This window comes from Pseudogymnoascus destructans (assembly GCF_001641265.1).
Source record: "Pseudogymnoascus destructans isolate 20631-21 unplaced genomic scaffold scaffold_10, whole genome shotgun sequence".
Taxonomy (NCBI): Eukaryota; Fungi; Ascomycota; class Leotiomycetes; order Thelebolales; family Thelebolaceae; genus Pseudogymnoascus; species Pseudogymnoascus destructans.
This window is the reverse complement of record NW_020167529.1, coordinates 773,917-788,136: the sequence shown is the minus strand read 5'-3', so window position 1 is coordinate 788,136 and position 14,220 is coordinate 773,917. Positions and strand designations below refer to the sequence as shown.

Sequence of the window (14,220 nt, the reverse complement as noted above, 5' to 3'; positions counted from 1 at the left end):
CCCACCCCTGCTCGCATCTCACACCATTCCCGTCCTCACGGCGCGGCGTCGGCCCTCTGCTTTTCATGCGTGCGGCCAGGTATCTAGCCAGGCAACCGTGCAAGGCACGCGAGTGGAGAAATATTGTAGATTCTCCCGCTCCCCAACACCTCTGATACCACACCGGCGAAGTACAGATCCCCGAGGAGGATTCCCGGGTGGCTGAAGGGGGTTTAGAAGGGGGCCCGCTGCGGGATGTGCTTACACCCGGTTCTGGGCGTGCGGAGCGGAACAGGCTGGTGCCGTTTTGGGTGCGTGTTGGTGCAGGGGGGCTGGGTGGGGAGGAGGACGGGGAGGGAAAGGGGAGGGGAGGGGAGGGGAGGCATAAATTAAGGTGTGTGGGGTGCGCTGTTGGTGGTGGGTGAGGTGATTTGTTGGTTCGGTCCGCTGAAGGATTTGGGGGATGGGCTGCATGTCCACTTTCTTGCAGTCTGATGGGGTGTCGTGCTTCACGATGAGATATTCCCTCGTGACGGATAGAGGTCGTGGAGGAAGCTGGGCGAGAGTAGGCAGTGGAGATGGCACGAATGGGATTTGAGACCGAGATTCATGATACGAACGTTTATGTTCATTTGATCTTTATCTGTATGCGATTGATTTCATTCCATTTCCTTGCAAGCAGCAACAACGCCTTGAAGCCGGAGCTTGATATGCCCAGTATGCTCACTTTCCCATCCCATCCCAGTATGCTCACTATGATGCCCACCACATGCCACACTCCCGTTGCCCTTCAAGCCCCTCCTCTATACGATCTCTACCCCTCTTAGATATCTCCATCAAACCCACTCCCTACGTCCTCACCAACCCCTTCGCAAGCAGCAAATTCTCCTGGGAAAAGATTCTCTGCCAAATCTCCAACCATCTCGCCAGACCCTCAGGCATGGGCTTCCCTGGATTTTTGAAGCTGCGCGTCATGATCTCGCGCAGGCGCATGCGTAGCGTCCGGAGCACAACCATGGTCTTCCAGTCCGAGACGGCGAAGCGCGCGCGGTTGCCATCGAGGATTAGAACGCCGGCGTAGAAGTCGCAGCGTACGTCGCCACAGAGGAGGGCGATGGCGAAGTCGGTTACGGCGGTGGTTTCGTGCGCGTTGTAGAATCTAAAGTATGGGTTAGTATGGAGTGTGGTAATGAGTAGACGACGGGAACTTACTGCTTGGCTTGCATGATGTGGTAATAGGAGAGCCAGTTGATCTCATGATGGCCTTTGTTGACGGATGTGGGATGCAGGGATATGGATTGGTTGTTGGCGACGTTGCGGAAGCCCTTGCCATCGCGAACGAGTAGCTTCGGGTACAGCGCCCAGGCGATGACGGATTGGGTAATCAGGTCGTTCTCGCTGTTTACATTGGCGCGCTGCGGGAGCTCGAAGAAATCGTGGCGTCGGCTCGAGTATCTGTTTCGCTTGATATGCGCGCGTTCGCGTTCCGTCAGGGGCAGGAACCCAGAGTCGACGAGGGAGACTGTCAGTTGGCCCTTAAGATCTTCGATGTTGGATAGGGTTTGGGGGCTCAGGAAGTTCTTGCGGCAGAACTGGTACTCGGATCCGGTCGTGTTGCACACGCGCTTCCAGGCTAGGTATGCGTTGTAGTTTGTCAGCAGGTCGCTGTCACCACGGCGGAAGGCGAGCCTGACTGTGTCTGCTTGTTGGCGTGCGCCGAATGGAGCCTGGAATGGCGACTTGGAAGATAGGATTGCTGCGACGGTGATTGTTGCATCAAGGCACTTGAATATACTTCCTAGCAGGATTAACTTGCCCAGGAATACATCGAGAGGTAGACGCGACAGCTGTATTCCCAGAGGTGTGAGCCCTTCGGCAGCGGTGAGTGCTCTAACATCAATGAGTGCGTCGACAGCTCTTCGGATATTCTTTGCCGACGGGGGATCAAGGGCCTGACCCAGCGTCTCCTCGATGCCTCCCAGCTTGCAGGTCTTGACTCGTATAGCCAAGTCTTGGAGCGACAGCCGTAGTAGCTCTGGAGTTTGCTGATCAGACATGAGCTCATCGTGCCTGTACTTCGTAAACAGGTGGAAGCATAGTCCTTCCTGTACACGTCCAGCTCTTCCTCGTCGCTGCTTCGCGTTGGCTCGTGAAATAAACGTCTCCAGCAGTCTCGAGAGTTGTCGCCGCTCATCGAACCTCATCTCTCGGTGCTTTCCGGTGTCTATTACGCAGGTAACGTCCGGGATTGTGATACCTGTTTCGGCAATGTTCGTGGCTAGCACTATCTTCCGAGTTCCAGGAGGAGGCACCAAAAACGCCGCTTCTTGGTCTTCACTCGCGATGGATGAATGCAGCGGGTATACATACCAGTCCGTTCGGAAAGTGGGCAGCCCAAGAAGTATGTCATTCAACTGGCGAATTTCCCCAATACCTGGTAGGAATACCAAAATAGCCTTGCTGAAGGGAACATACCGCTCATCGGTAGCGATCTTGGCTATGAGTTGTGCCACCAACTCAAAATCAATCCGGTACTCATCCATTTGGAGGATAGTGTTCCGGGTCTTGGCGCTATAACCACGCAGCAGCTTCGTATTATCTGCCTTCGTCTTTTCGCTTGTTGGTGCATCCTCCAATTCGGCATCGTCGTCCAAGTCGGTATATCTCTTATTTTGTGAGCCATTATCCAAAGAATAACCGGTAAGCTCCACGGCATCCTCGAGGTAGCATGAAGTAACTGGGAAGGTCCTTCCGGGGACTTGCAGTACCGGGGCGCCGTCCAGATACTTTGAAAACCTCTCGGCATCGACAGTAGCAGACATCAGGACAACCTTGAGGTCTGGTCTCCGAGCCATCAGCTTCCGGAGGATTATTAGCAAAAAGTCGCTGTCAATAGTTCTCTCGTGCACCTCATCCAAAACTATGTGTGTGATTTCTTTGAGATCGTTGGAACTTTCCAACATGCGCATAACAATTCCAGTGGTGGCGTATACAACGCGAGTCTCTCGAGATGTGTTGGTTTCAAGACGGATTGCATATCCGATTAATGACCTGGGCGTCCCGACATCCCCTTTACGTTCCCCAAGCTCCTCGCTCACGCGCTTCGCAAGAGAAATTGCAGAAATTCTGCGTGGTTCTGTGCAATACAGCTTGCACGGCTTTCCTTGTGATAGCTGGTGTTCTAGAATAAAAGCCGGCACCTGGGTGCTCTTACCACAACCCGTTTCTCCACAAATAATGACTACTTGCTCCCGATCAATTGTACGAAGAACTTCCTCCTTGTAGCCCCACATAGGCAACTGCATGCGAGACTGCCGCATTGTCTGGTATGAGGGCGTGTTGCTCTTGTCATGCCATATCTTCTTGAGAGTCTCGGGGGAGACACTAGAGCTACCTGGTGTCTCCGTCCCAGACTCATCGCTGGTATCATTGGGAGTTAATAAGGCACGGCGTCTAAAGCTAGTCGTCAGCACGACACCATCTTCCTCTTCCCGATCCCTCTTCTGCCTGATAGTATCCCGAAAGCCGCGAATGGCTTCTCTATCGAGCGCATCTGCCTTTTCTTTCCTTGCAACAGCAAACTCCGTCCATAGCTCACGCCATACCGGAGGGAGCCGCAGGAACACTTTTTCTTCTCTCACTGAAGTGCTGAATATGAGAAACAGCGCTACGGTTGCGGCGTAAGATTCTGATTGGGCCGCATCAGGAGTGGAGATGCTGGTCATTGTAATTGTGATTGATTTTGGTGAACATATGCAATCAATCTCGGGAAAATCCGAAGTTGGTGACGGGACTTCTTGAGCCTTGGACCAATTTACCCTGACGGAATGGCGGTTGGAATAGCTAGTTTTAGAGACAAGCGTGTAAACTATCTTCACGGAAGAATCTCTAGAACGGCAAGCTTCTTCTAATACCCTTCTAGGACTTATGCCTATCGACTTTCCAAAATCTCTGAGGGTGATCTTGCCGCCATTGGTATCGTTGATAACCACAGTGCTCTTCCCGGTGACTGGGTCAACTTCAGTAACGGGAAGATTTGCAAACAGGTCGGCAATGGCACCATCGTCATCGCTTGAATCATCTTCGAGTAGGTCTGCTCCCATTTTTGCAGCTGCGCGCATAATCTCATCATCAGAGTCATCATCACTAGACTCAGCAGGGTGTGGGATCCTCGGGGGAGGGCCACCAGACAATTCCTGCCTTTTCGCCGCAGCTTCTTTCTCGAGGGTAATCTTCCGCTTTTGCCACTCCTGTTCAGCCTCGTATTGATCAAAAAGAACGTCGGATTCAATTTTCACAAGTTTCCTATGTAGCTTTGCCATCTCTGGGTCTTGGGGCGCTTGGGTACCCTTGTTTCTCTTGCCATTGCTGGCCCCTGCTCCACGCTGGGCTGCACCCCGTGCCGAGTTTTTCGGGGGTTGTAGATGGAATAGTTTCGTCTTTGCTTCTAGATATTCTGGGAGTAGTTCGTCCGCATCTATATCGCTCTCGTACTCGACAACTGCGGCCTTTGCGGGTCGCGCGGCCACTTTTGTAACGGGTTGCTCTGCAATGCTGTCTTTCGAGTCTACGTGGCGTATATCTGCTTTTATCTGCCGTGGTGTGGTCATTCCTGACACCGTAGGTGTGCCGGCTTGAGAGTCTGATTGTCGGTCGGTTAGCTAACTGATCCAAAGATACGCTTCGCCCACTATGAGGACCTACCCATTTGTAACTTTAGCTGCAACAGGGATTTTGTTTGCCAATTCTCATAGTCCGGCAACTCATCTCGGGAGCATTCACGTGCCATCCACTGCAAAGATTCCTCAAGACCCCAGATTGAATCTTTATTTCCGCTGACCATCTTATCGGATATGCTTAGAATGTATGTGAGAGCCATGCGGACTCTGTCGTCTGGGAAGCCTGCACCGGCCAGAGCTTGCTGTAGGGTCCATAATTTTATGGTTAGATCCTCCTCTGTGAGCGGCTTCAACGTTGCAGGGGAGTCTGTTGTGCTCGGGCCCAAGGCTCGATGATCCGCTGTAACTATATCCAATATCTCGTCCATTAAATCTGGAGGGAGCCATTTTCGTGTATTCAAAAAGTCGGCTTGGCCTCGTAGTAGGCGCCGATCTGTCTGGAGCCTGGTTACCTGGCGGGCAGCATCCCGTTTAGCTTTTTGCGAGTACTTTTCGACCAGCACTTGAAGTTCCGATTCTTCGAGTTGTTTCTCGAATTGCTCGGGGGTTAGCTGCGTATCTGTATTTCCGGTTGTTGTGGACTTTGGCAAGCTTTCCGTCGTTGTCTCATCCTTCCGTTGCTCTGATTCATTGTCTGGGCTTTCGTCTGAAGGTGTGGTTTCAGCAACTTCAATTCTCACCTTCGATGCCACCGAGGTCGTAGCAAAGCCACGGGCAGGGTTTGATGCTGGCTTCTTTTTCTTTTTGCCTCCCGCCATAGTATTATAATTTTGTCGGCGTTCTATTGAAAAAAATGGCGGGGGTCACCACCGCGTAAATAAAGTTGAATGACGCGGGGGTGCCTAAGACCTTAGTAACTTAGTAACTTCGGGTGAACTTTAATCCTTCGTTCAGCGTCCCTGGCGACCAAAACTTCCATGTCCGGTGAGAACTATCTCGCCTCAGTAATCCGCTCCATTGCCGTAAAATTGCAAGATGGTAGGGGCAGATCTGAAAGATGTAAGGGGAATGGACCTCGAGGCCAGCAGAAAGGCGCTCTCCTCCTCCTCAACGGCGACCCGCACAGCATATCTTCACAGTATTGATGAACGACTCTCAAACAAAGGTGCGTGGCAGGATGAACCTATTCAGTGAGCATGCTAACCTCTATTCTCTGTAGAAATCGAGCAGTCATCGTATCCAACTCTACTGGAACTTATTTTTACCACATATTCCTTTTACCAAGACCGAAGCTCTAGACGCCACGTTGAACAATGTCTGAGGACAGTATTTCGAGCAGGCGCAAGCCCAGACATTCTCTCTCCCTTCATCAAATCTTTACATACCGAGGCATCGAAAACCAACATAGCAGCTATCAACGCGTTTGTTTTAACTGAATGGTTCAGCATCCTTATTCAGGAGTGCAGTGGGACACCTTATTGGGCGATCTGGGGGCAGGAACTAGTTGCAAGTGACGCAAAGGTTCTAGAACAGTGCCAAAAGACAACTACAAAACCCAATATTAGGCACTCTGCTTTCGTTGTGACTAGAAGGGCGCTTCGAAAGGTTGTTTCTTGCCAGGATTCGGCAGAGGCTTCGATTAGTGATGCGATTGAAGGACTGAGTGCGAAAGCTGCCCAGCCCAGCGCAAGAAATGCCATCATGCTGGGCGTCATCGCTGGGGTCTGTTCGAGAAAACCAGAAGCAAAAGGCACTCTTGAAAGAAAGAAGGAAAATTACTACAACTTCTACACAAGAGAGATTATTGGATCTCGGACGCCAGTGCCGGCCCATATTGCAAATGGACTTTATGATTTCTTCTTGGATTTCACTAGTGCAGAGGAATTGGCGAAGCACGTAGCACCATCCCTAGAAAAAGCCTTGCTCAGGGCCCCCGAGATTGTCCTGGATGATCTCATTACGCCGTTGGTGGAATCGCTACCTAAGAGCATCGACCTTTCAAAGATTTTGCAGGGGAACCTCTTGAAACCATTACTATCAAACCTTAAATCGACAAACGCAATCATTCGAAACGGCGCGCATAGCGCTTTTCGAGTCACCATACCTCGTTGCCACGACGATTCTGCGCTCAGCGTTATCACAAACGAGATTCTGCTTCCCTTAAAGTCTGGGAAGCTTCCGGCTGCGGATCATCGGATCCTGCATTCGGAAATTCTGAAGGTTTTGCCGATAACCGAAAGCTTGGTAGAAAAGGTCTTGCCGGCAGTCTCTGCGGTTGCCGCAAAGGAACCCAACGAAGGAGCGTTGAGCGCAGAGACATCGGTTCTGTCCCTTTACACATCATGGTCACTGACCAATGGGACACCACTTCCCAAGGTGGTCCTAGAAGCATTCAGCAAAGGCTTATCAGAAAAGAAAGCGCCACTACGAAAGCTGTGGACGCTTCGACTGGGTGATATTTTGTGGGCACAAGGGGATTCTGACCTTGAAAATAAGAATGTTATAGAGCTCGCTGAAGCCACCATCCCAAGCTTGGTTCAACTCTTCGATGAGGTTGCCTCAAACCCCATTGCTGCTGGCCAATCCGGCGTTGTTGTTGGTGGTTATGTTTTGATAGCTCTAGCAGCAGCCAAACTCCCTTCTTTGAGAAGTTCGAAGGTTAACGAAGCCATCAAAAAAGCAAAGGTTATTCAACAAGCTCTGGCATTTGAACCTAAACCTTCATTCTTACTCAATCATCGAGTTTACAGTAAATTAACTAATGATGAGGATCGTCTCTGGCTTATTCGTGCCCTCTCGGCTACAGCTGATGAAGCCTCTACATCCGGTCCGAATTCTGCGACAGCCATCGCGTGGTCACAGGGGGTAATATCCTGTATTTGCTCAGCAAACGTTCCGCCTGCTGTGAGACGACAATGCATAGAGGTGTTATCGAAAACCTACGCACGACTCCCCCAAGAAACTTCACCAATGATTGTCTCTGGCCTATGGCATTGGGTTCGCGACATCGAAGTTGGAGAGAAGGACTGCGCCGCAGCAGCCTCTAAGTCCGACAAGGCCAATCTCCACTTCATCGCAAAGGCCATATGTCTTTCCGCTGCAGATGCATCGAAATTTGGCTTCGAGATAGACCAGTCCGTAAAGGAGAACCAAATGGTAAAGATGTTGGTTATTGCTCGTCCCGAACTTCTTCCTGGCGTTCAGTGGATTGAGCTTTGCCTCAGAGTTGGTGTGGACCCCGGACATCTCTGTAGACAGTATAACGATGCTATTATTGAGCAAGTTTTGGAAATTACAGATTTCAAAGAGGTATGTTCAGCCTCTATCCAATTGTACGCCACTAACTTTTTTGCAGACTGCAGACCAAACCCAGTACACTATCAAAAGTGCAGCTTTCAATGCCGCGGCAGAACTTGCCTTTGTGGCGCCTGACGTTATGACTTCCCGAATAGTTGATCTATTTCAACACGATCTCGATCCTAAACAGTTGGATGATATTGGTCCTACAGAAGCCGCAATATTCCGAACTCCTGAAGGCACTTTATTTGTTGACGTACTGGCTAAAAATTCACAGGACTACGTGCCTAACAAGAATACAAAAGACTACGACACGATGAAGTGGGAGGCAGAGTTGCGCACCCAGCTAGCTCAGAAGAAGGGCCAGCAGAAAAAATTGACTCCAGAAGAAAACGCAAAGATCAATGCACAGCTGAAGAAGGAAACCGCGATACGCTTACAAGTTCGGCAATTGGAAGCTCAGCTAGTGCGCGGAATTGGCATTATCAAAAGTCTTGCTGTTGGCCCCCCAACTGAAGCTCAACTGTGGATGAGCCCAGCTGTCACCTCTCTGATCAACATCATCAATGCTGGAGCAGGCCTTGTTACAGGCAATGCAGCTGCCGAGGCATATAGGCTTCTATCGGAGAGGGTGGTCACCCGCATCGGACCGATTCGTCCATTCATCGGAATTGCAACCCTAAGAGCGTTGGGAATCCCCCACCTACCCAAAGAGCTTACCCAAGAGTCCCTAGGGGAGCTCATCACCAGAGTTCTGTATCGATTACGGTTCTCTGGCGAGCAGAGGCCTTTCGATACGGTTTCTTTGACGTACATGTTACCTCTGATATTCCTTGTGTTGCGCAATGGTGGTTTTGGTACGCAGGAAGATTCTGAAGCGCAAGTAGTACTTGCGATCGATTTTCTCAAGTTCCACACCGATGCGTGCTCCGATATTATAGTGCCACGTCGCGAGGTTCTCTCAGTGCTTATTGGATCGATGCAAGCCTATAACCAGCACTACAAGGCTATCAAGGAGTGCCTGGCTGACCTTTGTCGCTCGGTTGCCCCCACTATCAACGAGGATGAAATTGCAACTCTTGTCCGAGGAGCTATCGTGCCTCAGACATCGGTCCGAACGTCAGTTTTGCAATCTATCAGCGCCGAAATCGACCTCAGCGACCTAGAATTCTCAGAGGAGATTTGGCTTGCGTGCCACGACGATATTGAGGGCAACGTTGAGCTCGCGCACGAAATTTGGGTAGAGAGCGGCTTTGAGGTTTCGAGTGATGCCGTCTTCACGATCCTACCATATCTCGAAAGAGAAGACAAGCAGCTTCGCCGAGCAGCCGCTCGAGCTCTTGCCGCGGCAGTAAAGCTGCACCCCGGATTAATTACAGAGATCCTCTCGCGCCTTGAATCCTCGTACGTAGAGCTAGCCAAACCAAAAGTGCCGCAGCTCGATGAATATGGGATGCCTAGAAAGATGGATATGAGAGATCCTTGGGAAGCTAGAAATGGCATCGCACTGGCCTTCAGAGAGTTATCTGTCGTCTTCAGGGAGGAATTACTGGATTCGTTCTTGAAATTTCTCATTGAGCGCGGACCACTCGGTGACAAGAGTCCTCATGTCCGAGAAGAAATGATCGAGGCCGCGAGAGCCATCATTGCATTGCATGCGAAAAACAAGGTCGAAGACCTGATGAAGACTTTTGAACAAACTCTTGAAGGGCCAGATAAAGGCTCGGATTTCAGCGACAGAGTGAACGAAGCCGTCATTATCCTGTATGGCGCACTCGCGAGGCACCTGAATCCGGGGGATTCTCGCATTCCGAAGGTTGTAGCAAGACTTCTTGCGACTCTGAGCACCCCCTCTGAGACGGTTCAATACGCCGTTGCTCTCTGCCTTCCAGATCTTGTCCGGGCCTCCCCCGGCGAGATTCCAGACTACACGCAAAAGGTCATGGACCAGTTACTCAATGGTAGTAGCTATGCTTCACGCCGTGGTGCTGCGTATGGTCTCGCAGGGTTAATCCAGGGTACCGGTATCGTTGCTCTCAGAGAGTATCGCATAATGCTCACCCTCAGGAGTGCCATCGATAACAAGAAAGATGTCAAGCACCGTGAAGGGGCACTGCTGGCTTATGAGCTTCTCTCGACTATCTTGGGTCGTATTTTTGAGCCATATGTCATTCAGATTGTACCCCAGTTGCTCTCCAGCTTTGGAGATTCTAGTGCGGACATTCGAGACGGGTGTCTTGCTGCGGCAAAGACATGTTTCGCTAGTTTAAGCTCATACGGTGTCAAAAAGATCCTTCCTACACTTTTGGATGGTCTTGATGACCAGCAGTGGAGAAGCAAGAAAGGTGCCTGCGACCTTCTCGGTGCCATGGCCTACCTCGATCCTCAGCAGCTTGCCCAAAGCTTGCCAAAGATTATCCCCCCGCTTACCGGTGTTCTAAATGACAGTCACAAAGAAGTGCGTCTGGCTGCCAATCGCAGTTTGAAGCGCTTTGGAGAAGTCATCAGCAACCCCGAGATTAAGGGTCTTGTGGACATACTCCTAAAGGCTTTGAGCGATCCGACAAAGTACACGGATGATGCACTTGACGCGCTGATCAAGGTTTCCTTCGTCCATTATCTTGATGCACCTTCTCTCGCACTTGTTGTTCGTATTCTGGAGAGAGGTTTGGGCGATCGATCCGGAACAAAGAGAAAGTCAGCACAGGTTATTGGAAGTCTTGCACACCTGACAGAGCGTAAAGATCTCATATCTCATCTTCCGATCTTGGTTGCTGGTCTAAAGATTGCTGCGGTAGACCCCGTACCCACCACGAGGGCTACAGCGTCCAAGGCTCTCGGTTCACTCATCGAGAAGCTGGGAGAAGATGCACTTCCAGATCTTATTCCAGGGCTCATGCAAACCCTCAAAGCCGATACTGGAGCAGGCGACCGCCTTGGATCGGCACAAGCTCTCAGCGAAGTCCTCGCAGGCCTTGGCACGAGCCGCCTCGAAGAGACACTACCCACGATCTTACAAAATGTCTCGTCATCGAAAGCATCTGTTCGCGAAGGTTTCATGTCTCTTTTCATATTCTTGCCTGTTTGCTTTGGCAACAGTTTCGCAAATTACCTCAGCAAGATCATTCCTCCTATTCTTACTGGCCTTGCCGATGAGGTTGAATCGATCCGCGATACATCTCTCAGAGCTGCCCGACTCCTTGTCAAGAATTTCGCTACCAAAGCCATCGATCTCCTCCTTCCGGAGCTTGAGCGTGGCTTGGGAGACGATAGCTACAGAATCCGTCTCAGTTCCGTCGAGCTGGTTGGGGATCTTCTTTTCAACCTAACTGGCATCAGTTCCACGGACGAGGATGAGGTTGAAGAGGGCGCCAAGGAAGCCGGAGCATCTCTGTTGGAGATCCTCGGCGAAGAGAAGCGAAACAAGGTTCTCTCTGAGTTATATATCTGCCGCTGCGATACTGCCGGCCAGGTTAGAACTGCAGCCGTCAACGTGTGGAAGGCTCTTGTTGCCAGTCCTAGGGTTCTTAAGGACTTGGTTCCTACACTCAGCCAGCTTATTATTCAACGCCTTGGATCCACAAACGCTGAACAGAAACTCATTGCTGGCAACGCCCTGGGTGAACTCATCCGTAAGGCTGGTGATGGGGTGCTCTCCACCTTGCTACCTACTCTCGAGGAAGGCCTGCGGACTTCTACAGATGTTGACGCCAGACAAGGCATTTGCATTGCTCTTCGCGAGCTTATTTCATCTGCGTCCGAAGATGGATTAGAGGACCATGAGAAAACACTGATATCTGTTGTTCGCGTTGCTCTTATTGATTCGGATGAAGAGGTTAGAGAAGCCGCAGCTGATGCATTCGACTCTATGCAGAACATGTTTGGCAAGCGTGCCGTGGACCAAGTCTTGCCATATCTCCTCAACCTTCTCAGAACAGAGGGCAAGGCCGATAATGCACTGTCTGCACTTCTAACTTTACTGACGGAGACCACTCGCTCCAACATCATTCTCCCAAACCTTCTCCCAACCCTCACTGCCTCGCCAATCAACGCATTCAATGCAAGGGCCCTGGCTTCGCTATCAACTGTAGCCGGAGGGGCTATGACAAGGCGCCTGTCAACCGTTATCAACGCACTGGTGGACAATATTATAGTGTGCAAGGACGAGGAGCTTCGCGCAGATCTCGAGTCATCGCTAGACACTGTGCTCCTTTCCATCGATGAGTACGATGGTCTCAATACAACCATGAGCATTATGTTTGGCCTTGTCAAGCATGACGACCACCGAAAGCGCGCAGCCGCCGGATATCGCCTTGCCAACTTCTTTGCAAATACCGACGTCGATTACAGCCGTTACAACCAGGATATCGTCAGGAACCTGTTGATTTCGTTCGATGATACCGATCTGGAAGTGACCAAGGGTGCATGGAGTGCCCTGAACGAATTCACCAAGCAGGTGAGCAAGGTCGAAATGGAAGCTTTGGTCCACTCCACCAGACAAGCTCTTCAACGAGTTGGCGTACCAGGATCCGACCTGCCAGGGTTCTCGTTGCCAAAGGGAATCAATGCCATCCTCCCAATATTCTTGCAGGGTCTCATGAATGGCACGTCTGACCAGAAGACGCAGTCCGCGTTAGCCATCTCCGATATACTCGACAGAACTAACCCCGAGTCTCTCAAACCATTCGTCACGGCCATCACTGGACCTCTCATTCGAATCGTATCAGAAAAATCGACTGATGTGAGAGCTGCTATTCTCCTAACCTTGAACAATCTGCTTGAGAAGATTCCAGCTTTCTTGAAACCTTTCCTTCCTCAGTTACAGAGGACGTTTGCCAAATCCCTCGCGGACACGTCTAGCGAAGTTCTGAGGACTCGAGCTGCGAAGGCGCTTGGAACTTTGATCACCCTGACTCCTCGGATTGATCCTCTAGTGGCAGAGTTGGTGGCAGGATGCAAGACCTCTGATATCGGTGTCAGGAACGCCATGTTGAAAGCCTTGTATGAGGTTGTCAGCAAGGCCGGAAGCAACATGAGCGAGGCCTCGCGCTCTGCGGTGCTAGGTTTGATTGACACCGATGTCGAGGACAAGGATGCCACCATGGTAATAACAAACGCAAAGCTATTTGGTGCACTGATCAAGAATGTATCGGAGGACAACGCCACAAGCCTAATTAAGAACCGCGCCATGACGACTCACTTTACCCACGCTTCTATTTTGGCCCTCAACTCCGTTCTACTGCAGGCACCTCAATCATTAATGGAGTCATCATTCGCTGAGGGTTTGCCGTCTGTGATCTGCAAAGGCATAGCTAGTAAAGACGTGAGTATTCCTAGTCTATATCAGAGAATATTACTAACTTAATTAGCCCTTCATTTCCGACAACTCTGTGTTAGCAGCCGGAAAATACATCTTGACGAAAAGCCCAAAATCTTTTGAGGCCAGGAAGCTGATTTTCGAAACACTGGCTACTTACATCCCAGCGGGGAACCCAGCAGATACGCGAAGGCTAGCTTTGGTTGTCGTCCGCACCGCTTGCCGGCACCACATGGAGCATGTAAAGCCACACCTCGCGGTATTAGCTGCACCAATTTTTGCCAGTGTCCGAGACACTATCATCCCAATCAAGCTATCAGCTGAAGCGGCCTTCATGGCACTCTTTGATGTAGTTGATGAGGAAGGAAAGGTCTTTGATAAGTTCATTGCGAGTCAAACGCAGATGACGCCGGTCTCAAAGAGAGCTATGCAAGACTACTTCAAGCGTGTTGCATTACGTTTGGGTGCCCAGGCCAGGGAAAGGAGGGATGCTGAGGGTGGCCAGGGCGGTCTTGGCCTATCCAACGATGAAGTCGACGACGAACGCGAAATATGGAGCGTAGGCAAGGTTGATCTTGGAGAGGGGACTTCAAGTGATGACTGATGTATCTGAAATATTCAATTCTGTAAGGCATGGCGCTCTTGATATTAGGCGCAGGCCAGAAGAGTAGGATACGGTTCACAGTGGTAGATTCACCAGAAATAAAAATGTATATATGAGCATAGCCAATGTTGTCTTACCATGAATTCGTGATTCTCCCTTTCCGTAGTGATTTATAAACAGATATGCATTAATAACTATAAAAATACACTGGTCGCCTCATACATTATTCCTGTCACGATTGACAAAGTCGTTGGTCGCGTGGGTTGATCCTCGGGGGTCCTTTCAATCCCTTATCTTATCTTATCAATGGCAAGGGCTAACCCTCCACTTCTCTCACATTTCGGTGGTTAATCCCCGAAGAAGTTTAGCGTTTTGCCACAAGCGAAAGCCGCCATCTTTGAATT

The 14,220-nt window shown here is 50.6% G+C and overlaps 2 protein-coding genes across 2 annotated transcripts; one reads left to right on the top strand and one right to left on the bottom strand.

The window, feature by feature from the left end:
- Positions 1-385: 385 nt before the first annotated feature.
- On the bottom strand, positions 386-5,460 carry VC83_06211 (uncharacterized protein). Its single transcript, XM_024469814.1, has 3 exons — positions 4,684-5,460; positions 1,192-4,621; positions 386-1,138 (listed from the first exon to the last, which is right to left on the bottom strand). Exons 1-3 carry the CDS (start codon positions 5,414-5,416, stop codon positions 829-831), a joined length of 4,473 nt encoding a protein of 1,490 aa, XP_024324242.1. The 5' UTR covers positions 5,417-5,460; the 3' UTR covers positions 386-828.
- A 108-nt stretch (positions 5,461-5,568) lies between these two features.
- Positions 5,569-14,090, top strand: GCN1 (translational activator of GCN4). Its single transcript, XM_024469813.1, has 4 exons — positions 5,569-5,763; positions 5,818-7,907; positions 7,954-13,218; positions 13,265-14,090. The coding sequence occupies exons 1-4, from the start codon at positions 5,634-5,636 to the stop codon at positions 13,814-13,816; spliced, it is 8,037 nt and encodes a 2,678-aa protein (XP_024324241.1). The 5' UTR covers positions 5,569-5,633; the 3' UTR covers positions 13,817-14,090.
- Positions 14,091-14,220: the final 130 nt, after the last annotated feature.

What these genes read in the sequence shown, in the direction of transcription:
- GCN1 (XM_024469813.1), top strand. Translation starts at nt 5,634, where the DNA reads ATGGTAGGGGCAGATCTGAAAGATGTAAGGGGAATGGACCTCGAGGCC. An exon ending in TGAACGACTCTCAAACAAAG is followed by an intron (nt 5,764 to 5,817) that starts GTGCGTGGCAGG and finishes TATTCTCTGTAG; the next exon opens with AAATCGAGCAGTCATCGTAT. An exon ending in AAGGCATAGCTAGTAAAGAC is followed by an intron (nt 13,219 to 13,264) that starts GTGAGTATTCCT and finishes TAACTTAATTAG; the next exon opens with CCCTTCATTTCCGACAACTC.
- VC83_06211 (XM_024469814.1), bottom strand. Translation starts at nt 5,416, where the DNA reads ATGGCGGGAGGCAAAAAGAAAAAGAAGCCAGCATCAAACCCTGCCCGT. An exon ending in GCAGCTAAAGTTACAAATGG is followed by an intron (nt 4,622 to 4,683) that starts GTAGGTCCTCAT and finishes ACCGACAATCAG; the next exon opens with ACTCTCAAGCCGGCACACCT. An exon ending in CACATCATGCAAGCCAAGCA is followed by an intron (nt 1,139 to 1,191) that starts GTAAGTTCCCGT and finishes CCCATACTTTAG; the next exon opens with ATTCTACAACGCGCACGAAA.